The 11,652-nt window shown below is 37.5% G+C and overlaps 1 protein-coding gene across 1 annotated transcript; it reads right to left on the reverse strand.

Moving 5' to 3' along the window:
• Positions 1 to 507: 507 nt before the first annotated feature.
• Positions 508 to 11,425, reverse strand: LOC120539350 (phospholipase A and acyltransferase 3-like). Its single transcript, XM_039769343.1, has 4 exons — positions 10,948 to 11,425; positions 7,362 to 7,470; positions 6,389 to 6,657; positions 508 to 1,356 (listed from the first exon to the last, which is right to left on the reverse strand). The coding sequence occupies exons 1-4, from the start codon at positions 10,972 to 10,974 to the stop codon at positions 1,243 to 1,245; spliced, it is 519 nt and encodes a 172-aa protein (XP_039625277.1). The 5' UTR covers positions 10,975 to 11,425; the 3' UTR covers positions 508 to 1,242.
• Positions 11,426 to 11,652: the final 227 nt, after the last annotated feature.

Below are 11,652 nucleotides of genomic sequence, written 5' to 3' on the forward strand. Positions count from 1 at the left end.
AATCTGCAGCAGAGAAGACAGCACAGCAAAAAGTAATTCAGGGAATGAACCCAGGCAACAGCAATGTTTTGTGTAGCGATTGCCAGAGGGACTAACACTCACAAATCAAGCTCTACAGCTACCCATGCAATGCGCCGCCAATACCTCATGATTTTCTATCTCTGCCATGTGGGCATATGCGTTAGTCTGTCTGTATGACACTCAGTCACTTTCAAATTTCACTTACAAATTCGTCTTTTCCAACAACATTCCAATTGTCTAAAACTGTAACTTTGGACCATGACTGATTCTTCTTTGCAGAACTTGGTTCTCCTGTGCTTTCTAATCATACTCTACCCATATATCTTCAGTTCATTTATACTTAAATAGGTCACAATCTAACACGTATTTAGTTACCTTGAATTTTATTGGATGATTTTGAGTGTACTATTGATTGCTTTGTAAATCATGTTCTGATGTCTATATGAAAGTTGCTATAAAATTAGACCACACTTAGGAAACACAAGATGAAGCTGTATAAATAAAACTTTTAATAACTGTTAACTGTTACAGGTAAAAAGTCAGATTGTATTCACATCAACTGTCACTGAGTTAACATGAAAATAAGCTATAACTATAGCAATAAACATTGCATTAGTATAAAATATTACAACCCCATAGTTTCATTTGGAATTTAGGACCAACCCCTAACTTGTTACTTGTTATGAAATATTGATAAATGTTTTGATATACTACTTACTAATAAAAAAGTGACTATTTTTGCACAAACAAAAGTCTGTTTTTTAAAAGGTAGTAATGCTTTATGTAAAGACACAAATGTGAATCCTTATTCTGTAAAACAAATATATGATGTCTTAACATATTCCAAAGAATGATATCCATAGACACAGCTAATAATTCAAAAGCAGTACTATGCGATATATGTCAGATAAAAGTAAGCACCTGAAACAATTGAGTTTTAATTTATGTACATAAAAATAAAAAACATCTTGAAGTTTCAATACAAATATTAATTCATATCTAATATCAATATTAAATACGTGTGCCTGTGGTTAAGCATAATTTGCTTTTATTACATTTAAAAACAAGCTATATAACCACACAATTTAAAGAAAATGTCAATATTGCACCACTAAAAATAGTTTTTACTTTGTTGTAGCCTTGTTAAATATATTACAGTAGCAATGGCACATTAGCTTATTGAACATATTACACTGAAGCATCGCATCTTTCCAAAATGAGCTACTTCTCTCGATGTCGTTCATTTTTCGAAAACATGTATGCAATAGCTCCAGCAATTCCAATAACGCCAAGAACTCCTGCTGCAGTTCCCAGTGCTGCCTTGGCAAAGTCAATCTGCAATAAACAATACAACAGGTTTTATTAAGAAATGTAAACTTTAAAAGGATAGATGGGATGCAGGTAAGAAATAATTAAGGACCTGTCATACATAGACATTATGGTGTTATGCCATTTAATCTAGGAGTTCACAGACAGTGAAATATTTTAATCAGAAAAGTAAGATTAGTGGGCACATGTGAATAATAACATACACATCTATTTAATTTCTATAACAGGCAACCAAACCATGCGTAGATAGGTACCACGTTAATACCAGGTTATCTAGCACACTTTGCCCAAAGCTGAGAAAGTGTTGCCATCATACCAGTTTGTTTCAGCAGTAATAGGATGTTATTTGCTCAGCAAATTGAACTGACAAAATTTAGGTACAGTTTGATCCTCAAAGGAAAAGTGCTGCCACTCCAACCAGAAAAACTTTTATTAGTTACTTCAAAAGTAACTTGCAGTCTATCTACAGCATAAACAATGAAGGGCAGCCAAACTTAGAATTGTGAGTGTGTATATGAATAGATACTCTCCTGAACTATGATCCCATCCAGAACTACTTGATGCTACTAGAATAGCCTTCAGCTTTCTGTGGCCATATGTGGCGTTATGGGTCCACAGCTCGTTGAGCAAAGGCCATTCATTTTAAATAATCACCGCACCCGAGGCGGCTTCGTGAGGGGGGCGATGTTGTAGCGAGCCGCGGGGCAGTCGTCGATGTGGGCGTTTCTCACCGTGTGCACAGGTGAGGAACTGCCCACATTCGTGATTGCTCCCGTGGCTAATGCTACAGCTGTGATGGCCCCTCACGTTTTAAAAAGAAGCGCGAGTCGGTTGTGGAGGTGTGGAAAATAAGAACGAGATGAGAAAAGGAAAGATAGGAAAAGAGAGGACGGAGGTTACAGGGAGCGAGTGCGGAAGCAGGCGGTGCCGGAGAGAGACAGACACGCGGTGCGTGCATGTGGTGAGCTGCGAGGAAGCTGGGTGTTAGGCCGACACCCAGGCGTTTGAGTTGAGGTTGCTCCCGCTGAGTTACCAGGTAGCGGGAGTGCCTAGAGGAAAGCGACGAGCCGCAGAAGGCCGTGGAAAGGCAGCGGAAGTCGGGAGGCTTGGTGGTGGAGTCCCCAATGTGTGCGTCCTGGTCATTGGTGGACATCAAGTCTCGGGGACTGGGATGAGTGCCAGACCGAAGCCAGGGATCGGGAGGTCTCCAGTCTCGCGTGTGTTGTAGGAGGGCAGCTGCAGAGAGCGTCTTGCCTGCTGCTAAGTCCATACGGGATAAGCTGGTGAGACGCATACAGAAAAGAAGCACCAGAGTTATTGTCGTTTTAAGACTGCTTCCTGATCATTTTAACCTCTGGTTTTAAAGGATTGTTTTTTCTTATTATTGTTTTAATCTCCACGTTCTTTTATTGGATTATTTAATGAAGAACTTTGAAGAACTGCACTATTTATAGAACACTGTTTTGATTGTTTCTTTTAATAAAAGCACTGTTGCACTTTCAACCATCCCCTTGCTCAGATGCTCAATTTGCCTCCATTGACTGGCTCACTCGGTTTCATTATCGACGGTGTTGGGTTCAAGGGTTCCCAAACATCAAAGGGAGCGTGGAGCCAGAACCCACATCGTCACACCATACTATGGAAGATGCAGGTCTAAAAGGTGAATAACAGATTCTCCATTTGTCAGTGTAGTTTTAGAATAATGGAGGCAATCCTCACAGCAATAACTGCACATCAGATATTTTTTCTACTAAACAAAATCTGTTCCTTAACTTTTGAGTAGTTGTGCATTATTTGTTCGCTATAAACATTTTAGCAACAACAGTTAATGTATAGCTGTCGCACAAATAAATCAGTAAAATGCATCATCTGTAGGTCTTCTTGCTATTTATGATTTAGTATTCTCCTACATTCCAAAATCACTACTTAAAGATAACTGGCCCAACCTTGCAGTGAGGACTAGTTAAACATGGAGCATACCACATGACTGATTACCGAAAATCTTAATGTCCCTGTCTGGACTTGAATTTAACAGCTAAATACAGTAGTGTACCACCAATGGCACAGTGGTGTTCAGTGCTCAAGCACTGTCTAAAAGTAAAGCAAATATGCACATTTTCTTATAGGGAAAAATATTTTAAGGAGGAAATCATAATATTTACTATAAAATTATAATTTGTACTACTTATTTTTTGTGAATTTCCCCTTGGGATTAATAAAGTATCTATCTAAATTATCCATCCATTTTTTACATTGCTGGGAGTTAGCACTTGTGCCCAACTCATTAGGTGCAAGGCAAAAACCAACCCTGAACAGGACATGTCAAAATTGTAAATAACCACAGAAAAATTTGTTTAAACTCTTACTTTTGTTCTTGTTTTGCTGTCACACTGCTGCATTTACCTGATCACACTATGATGGTGAGGGTAATTTTTTTTTCATTAAATGAGTTTATCTATCTTTGTGATTTATAGTTCAATAACAAAAAAGGAAAACATCTATCAATTACTGAACTCACTTAATGTGTGCCGTTATACACACATTTGGACTACCTTTGTTCGCCTATTCTATATACCAGTGTATATTAAGACTGAGTCCTAATCTACTAAGGAAATTATCTTGCAAGTTCTTCGCTACAGACTTGTGCAATGCTGCAATTATTTTTTATTGGAATATGAAATACAGTGTGGCTTGGTAACCTGACTTGCCAGGATCACAAATGCGTTACAGCGTACAGCTTCTACAATGATTGGGGCAGCCATCTACTCACCAGAGAGCTGACACCACCATCTCTGACAGCTACCCAGCTTATCTTGTTTTCCCTTCTGGAAAGCACTACCAGAGCTTCACCACTCACTCTACCTGACTTAGGGTCAACTTATTCTCCCAGACCATAAGGTCACTGAACTCTTGGTAAACTGTTTACATGACCTGTACTATATCCACTTGCTAATTTATGTGTAATTATACTGTATGTTACATGTGTACTGCCATCTACATTTTCTCTACTGTTTACTACAATCTGTGTGTCTATACAGTTATCTTTTGCACTTTACACTCTTGTTACTGTATAATTTATCTCCTGCTTTTATTTACTTTATTTATTTAAACATCATATTATATTCTTATTACATGCACATACTTCGCTACTGCCCACAACACAACTGTGGCGGCAGAATTTCACTATGCCCATGCACTGTATGCAACAGTAAAGCTCTTTAAACTAAAATTGAAGGCTGTAGTAAACCATGCACTTGCAACTTGATATTTACTTGGTTTCACTGTTTGATTTTTAAGGGAATCTTGACCAGGAAATGAATCTAAATTACAGGTCACCTTGAGCTCCTTGTAGGATTCCTTATTTGTCTAAGGCTCCACTTAAACTTTCTTTTAAATATTCGTTCTGCATACCTCATTTTCTCCAATTCTGGCGCTCTGTGGTGTTGGCATGAACTTAATTAAGTGTGACCTGTGCTAGACTGGATCCTGGTCTTGGGTTGGTGTTGGCTCTACACCCGATGCTGCTAAGCACAGATTCCAGCTCCGGACACTGAACTGGGTTATGTACATTTAATAACTGACTTTACCTTCTTCTGAAAAGGGCTTCCGATATTATTAACATAAAAAAAATCAACCATCTAAAGTTATAATGTATGTCCTGCACTCTGTACTCTGCCACTGTGGCCCTGAATAGCAAAACATATTCAAAAACAGTCTATCCAAAAACAAAAATGAAATAAGTGTTGAAAAAATGTGAATATATCCCGTCTGTACAATATAAAATATGTTGAGTCCTTGTTTACATAATTCATACTTAAATGGAAAAAAAAAATCTGGTGTTGTCAGCACATGACTTTCTCTCTATTATTTCTCCACTATACCTACCACAATACACTTTTACAGTATAATGCCTCACGTGTGATTGTGACTGTTTTTTTATCTTTAGCAACGTGAGGAGTTTTTCTTTCTTTTTAGTAATTCTTGTGCGAGTTGGTGTTGCTTGTTATATTATTTATTTATTAAGCTTCTGTAAAAAAAACTAAATTTTCCCCTTGGGCCAAATAAAGTTCTATATATCTATCTATAATACATGTACAGTATAAAGTTTAAATTTATCAATATAAAAGGAGGAATCAAGCTAAAGTTAGAAAATGGGATTTATTAAAAAATGGGACGAACCTTAACAAAACGGATAATAAATTTCTCAATGTAGACTCCACCCTTCTCAATGCACTTGTGCCATCTGCCTGGAAGTGCCAGGATTCCAGCAGAATAAAAGGTTTATTATAATTAGATTTTAGTTGCCGTGACTACAAAAAAAAATGAACTTTGAGAGTTCAAAGCAGGAGCTTAAGACTGAACGCAAAATTCACAAAAACTTTCTTTCGATGTCCTAAATGCATATGCCAAATTTTGTGAACCCCTTACTAGTGCTGTGACTGTTGTTGCGGTGACCTTTAAAAAGCTCAATAGATATAATTATTCAAAAACCTGAATGAATGCTGCTTCTCCATGAAAGCTCATACGAATTGGTCCACTCATTCTCAAGCTACAGTCCCTAACATTTTTACTACGGACACACAAACGCACAGACATCACATCTTTCCAAAAAGTTTCAAAACTTTTTCTAGAAAAATCAAAACATGATTTTCTGTTGAAACCCCAAGCTATTAGTTATGAAAGCAATACATCCTTCAGGTATGAAATATGTAAAGAGTAAAAATCATTCTTGAAATCTCATCCTGGTGTTTTTTTCATAAGCTGTAAATATCTCACAGCTATCCAGATATGATCCAAAACACAAAATGTGTTGTAAGCAAAAATATTGTTTTGTATTTTCCTCTCACCTGGATCAAAATTGTTATGACTTGAAAAATTGTTTGTTCTTAATTAAAATAAACAACACTTTCATATTCATTTCTTTGTACAAATGTGATTTTGACTTACATGTATTTTAACTATACCTAAGTAATTTAAAATGTCTTTTCTTCTATTCATTCCCTTCCTGTTTTCTGACAGATTATGAATTATTACTCACCTGTTCACTCTTTTCGATGTCATATCGCAGGCGTGTGACAAAATGCTCACAGTTTTGACTCATTAGGTCATACGGGACCTCTTCACCTATGGCTTCTTTTGCTTTCTTCAGAATTATGTCAACAGGAAGAGGATCGTACTTTTTATCATACTTGTTGTTAACACGGTACTGGCTATCTCCCACCACATCACAGAGACGTTCCTTCTTAATTATCGCCTTTTCACAGTACACGGACACAATGCTGGATGCTGTGGCACCACCAATTTCACCTGCAGCCACAAGAAATCCAAGGACAAAAAATTTTAAGTTTCTTCCATTTTAAATACATAATTTGTATTCATCCACCAACTTTCCAAACTACATGACCGACACACATTTCATTACAATATATACAATACAGATCAATAAGAATCACATTCAGACAGATACCTCCTCACATACTCAAGAAAAAAGCACACTTAGAAAAAGATTTAACATGAAGTAATCACTCGAAGAACCTGAAATATCCAAAAGGTTAGTAATGATTGAGCATGCTCAGTTTATTAAAATCAAAAGTTATAAATGCCTGACAGGTTCTAAAAAACATTTGAATTGTGCTTTGTAAAGTGAATGTAATATTCTTTTAAGTTTTATTTAAAATAAGACACCCTTTTCTAGACTGTGCTATTGTATCTGAGATTCTTCTGATTGTGAAAGATAATACAGAGTTTTTACATTATTATAATAGCTGCATTTGGCAGCTGTGCACTCAAAAGGTTTCTTGGGAAAAAATATTTCTTTAAACATTAGTTGGTTTCATATTTTTTTAAGCATTGCCAGACAGTTTTCAGATTAATGCTCAACTCAACATTGAATATAATTTCAGGAAGTAATTAGCAATCTATAGGAACCTGACAGTTAAAAAAACAATATAAAGATTTCAAAACAGAAAACTGAAATACTGATTAAAATATGCTGCTACTGTAAAACTTACATGGAGGTGCTAGATGGACAACATAACCATTTCCCAAATACAAAGCCCAGTGACTATAACCAGTACGAAAGATTTCAATTAGATCTCCAGGCTTAGGTTCTTCAGAATACTGAAAGAAACAAGACATGGATTACTTAGTTCACCTGCTGCCACTCAGCAAAACAGTAATACATTTCCTTAGAGCAGAGAGTTAGTATGATAGAGAGGTCATGTGTGACAAACATTAAATGTCACAACGGTCTAACTTCTAAACTTGCTCAGCTATACTTTGTTGGTTTCAAATTCATATTCACAAATTATATTTTCCACTTAAAAGGCTCTAAAAAACAAAGTAATCTATGTTACTTCCTAAATGCAAGCTACAGCACACTGATTTTCTTTTCAATCAGACCATCAAGCTTTTTATAGGACATTTTGTGATAAAGCACATCTCTATTCCGCACCTTTACACTGCCTTTTCTCATATTCAAAACCATAAAGATACCAGACTTTTTTTATCTTGATTACAAGACAAAGTGCAATACTCCCCCGCCATCACTTACTGAACTTGTACTTGCTGGAGTGACCTTTGTTTGAGGTATTTTCAGGAAATAGAAGAAAACACAGTAAATGAGCCCCAGTTTATTCCATTATTAGCAGGTTATAAAATGTGTGGACTCCTTTAATTCTCATAACAGGTACAGGTCTGGCTGGCACTGCTACTGTAGAGGTCGACTTCAGATCTTGCTGTGCTGTTGGTTGGTTGCCATTTTAAACAGTGTGTTGTGATTTAAACTAGCACAACCTTATGAAACGAAATCATTATAAAACAAATTTTACAAAACTGCATCAAAGGACAGCAGCAATACCCAATTATAAGCAACTATCAGACAGTTAATAACTGCTGTAATAGCACATCAGTGTGACAAAAAACAACTTGTTTGAATGTGATTGATGGCTAGATCTTAAATAAAGTAGACTGACTGAATTCTGGGAAGATGAAACTTACTCAAAGGTGACACACACACACAAGTAACTGTCATACCTCATGCCTTCTCTAAATGGGCAAGGATGACATCAGATGCTATCTGCCATGGAATGCACTTGACTACATGTGCTTGGGTTTTTTAGTGTAGGAGACTGGACAAATCAAGCTGCCTTGGGAAAGAACATGGTTCTGTTTGAACCAACTCCATTGCATAATCCTACAGCCATCACACTTCACAGTAGGAAAGTGTTTTTTTAAAGCGTGGCAGGTGTTGCTTTTCTGCCCCATATATTTCTTGAACTTTAGCCAGAAAGCTATATCATGGACTCGCCAGATCATAACTTCTTTTCCCACATTGCACCTGGGACATGGTCATGCTTTTCTGCCAGCCCTGGAATGTGCTCTGGCATGAGTCTTTTTGAGCAATGGCTTCTTTTTTGCCAGCCTCTCATACAGATCAGTGTTATGCAGAGCTCTTGACATGAGTCTCTTGACTAGACTAATACACTTTTGCTTCAGTCTCAGCTGCTGAACTATGTGGTTCCTTCAAAGTGGTTGTTAGTCTCTCTGTGGTTTTTCTCTCAAGTCTGCTTTTTGTTTGTTTGTTTAGACACTTTTCATTGATGTCCTTTTCTAGTCTGCTGGTGGTTTGATGTAGCTTCTCCTTCCTGATAAATGATCCAGCAAATTTCCCCTGGGGCATCCATACACTTGGATATTATTTTGTACCTATTTCCTAATTTATGCATTTGTATTATTTTATCTTGGAGCGCTTGTTTTTGTCCTTAAGAGTCACAATGTAAATAATGATCAGTTAACTACTGTATGTAATTTTTATCCAGAATAAGTGGCAATTACTATAATCATCCACTTGTAGAAACCAACTGTAAGGCAACTCTATTATACCTGTAGGCATCTATTTTTCTCCCATGTAAATGTAGAGCTTCCACACCAAAGGGAAGAAATACAAACAGTATATTTCCTTCTTAATTTTTTTTGTAACAAACTATTACAATAATAAAAACGTTTTAGTGCTGTAAAATGAGACTATCCCAGAGAACAAAAGTTAATTGAAGGATAAGCAATTCGGTAAAATAAGGGAATTGTTGGCAGAATTGTTTTGCAAGGCACTATACATCCATCCATCCATTTCCCAACCCGCTGAATCTGAACACAGGGTCACGGGGGTCTGCTGGAGCCAATCCCAGCCAACACTGGGCACAAGGCAGGAACCAATCCAGGGCAAAGTGCCAACCCACCACAGGACACACACAAACACACCCACACACTAGGGCCAATTTAGAATCGCCAATCCACCTAACTGGCATGTCTTTGGACTGTGGGAGGAAACTGGAGCACCCAGAGGAAACCCATGCAGACACAGGGAGAACATGCAAACTCCACGCAGGGAAGACCCGGGAAGTGAACCCAGGTGTTCTACCTGCGAGGCACTACCACTGCGCCAACCAATATACATACATTTTATTGCAAATTATTACAATGAAAACGATTTGAAACTTACTTACATTTTATGAAATAGACAAGTAAAATTTATAAAATGCAAAGACCATTAAATACATTGCTTCAAATGTGGCCTGAATTCACATACAGATGCAAGAAAAAGTGTTTGAACTTTTTAAATATGTGTTCTAATCCCTAGATAGATAGATAGATAGATACTTTATTATGCCATAGTAATAGATATTCATAGACTAATAATTTTCCAAACGTGTAACTGGCCCAGTAGTAACGTATGTGGGTGTGTGAGTGTACCCGTGAGCACCTTGGTTTGTTTGTTCCCATGAGCTTGATTCTGCTAGGACAGGCACCCGCTATTCACAACCATGATCTGTATAAGTGGGTTCAAAATTGATGGACAGAAGAAAATGAAAACGTACATTTCTGCTGCTGTAACAAAATGAACAATTAATGTATTGGTGTCATGCGTTAACTGTTATTTACTAATCAAATTTTCTTTTAAGATAAGGCACAGTTAAAACTAAAAAAAAAAAAAATTGCAAATGATAAAGATTTGTCCTTGGCACTGCCAGGTACAGCATGAAGTCAGTAATGCAGCTTTTTTAGAATGTCAATCAATTTTTGTTATACGAACCCACCCATTCCAAACCTCCTCTACCCCACCCCAATAAAAGGTTTTAGACAGCTTGGGTTTCCGGGGAAATACCAACGAGTTACCGTCCATAAAGAGAGACTCAATATGCATATCTTTTCCTTTCTTGGGTAAGCTGACAGGTGAATAAAATCCTCTGTAGACCGCTAGACTATTAGGATTTAACAGCTGTGCACAATACTTAAAAGAATAAAACGGTCGAGCAAATACTTTACATGCAATGGAAGTGAGGAAACTAATTACCATATGAAATATTAACTAGATTGTCATTGTAATGCAGCCTGATAACACCCCAAAAGGTACTGTTTGGAGTTTACACTTTAGTTACAACTGTATATACAAAGGAATTCACTTTTATTTTATTTATTCAACGTAGAAAGAAGATCGAGCGCCCAGAATCATTTATATGCAGCGCACTGGTCAAACTTAAGAAAACGCAGTTTATTTTATTTTTAGAAACTAGAATAGTTGGCAGCAGACTCACTTACGTTGTAAGACATCGCGTATTCCGACATAAATCGACAATTGTAAAGTTCCGACTTCCTCAGGTTCTTTCTTCGGTTAAATGATCAGTCCCGTCGTACGGAGATGCTCTGCCAGTGTACTGCGAATTTCGGAGAATTTATTCCAGGCCGACTTGTCAGTGTTGTTAGTAAAATATAAGATTTTTTCGGTTTCGTTTCTCCTTTTCGGTCCGCCCTTATAAAAAGCACTGACCACACCGATGCATTTGTTTATTAGGCCGGGCCAATCACACTCCGTGATCTATGAACGTTTTATTTTGTATATCTCTGTAGTCCGGATCCTCTACCCTGAAGCGCAAAGTAGGTGGAGTTAGCCCCAGTGGGCGCTAATAGAGTCTAACTGCTGAGATTTTCTTTGTTAACACTAGGGCTGTGAGAGGGTAACCTGACTCATTTGACTGCCCATTAAGTCAACTCCGGGTACTGGAAAGCTCCGGGGTGGAGGCTCCGAGCTCGCGGGAAGTTTGCATTTTGACGTGCGCATGCTCAGTTTTACAAATTGTCTGGTCCATGTTTAAAGATCCGAAGCGGTTGAGAGCGTTGCTTCTGGTTCAACATTCTTTTACCTCAAATCCAGGGTGTTTCAAGGGAGGTGCAGTTCAGTGCTGCCAGGAAAGTCGGTTTCGAATTCTAGCTACCATGTGTTGTTTTGAGGCATACTGACGTCTC

The sequence above is a fragment of the Polypterus senegalus genome, chromosome 11, assembly GCF_016835505.1.
Source record: "Polypterus senegalus isolate Bchr_013 chromosome 11, ASM1683550v1, whole genome shotgun sequence".
NCBI classification, from domain to species: Eukaryota; Metazoa; Chordata; class Cladistia; order Polypteriformes; family Polypteridae; genus Polypterus; species Polypterus senegalus.

Excerpts from the sequence above, each read along its gene's own strand:
- LOC120539350 (XM_039769343.1), bottom strand. The coding sequence starts at position 10,974 with ATGTCGGAATACGCGATGTCTTACAAC. Across the intron at positions 6,658-7,361 it reads TGTCCATCTAGCACCTCCAT|GTGAAATTGGTGGTGCCACA; the intron begins GTAAGTTTTACA and ends TTGTGGCTGCAG. Across the intron at positions 1,357-6,388 it reads ACATCGAAAAGAGTGAACAG|ATTGACTTTGCCAAGGCAGC; the intron begins GTGAGTAATAAT and ends TGTTTATTGCAG.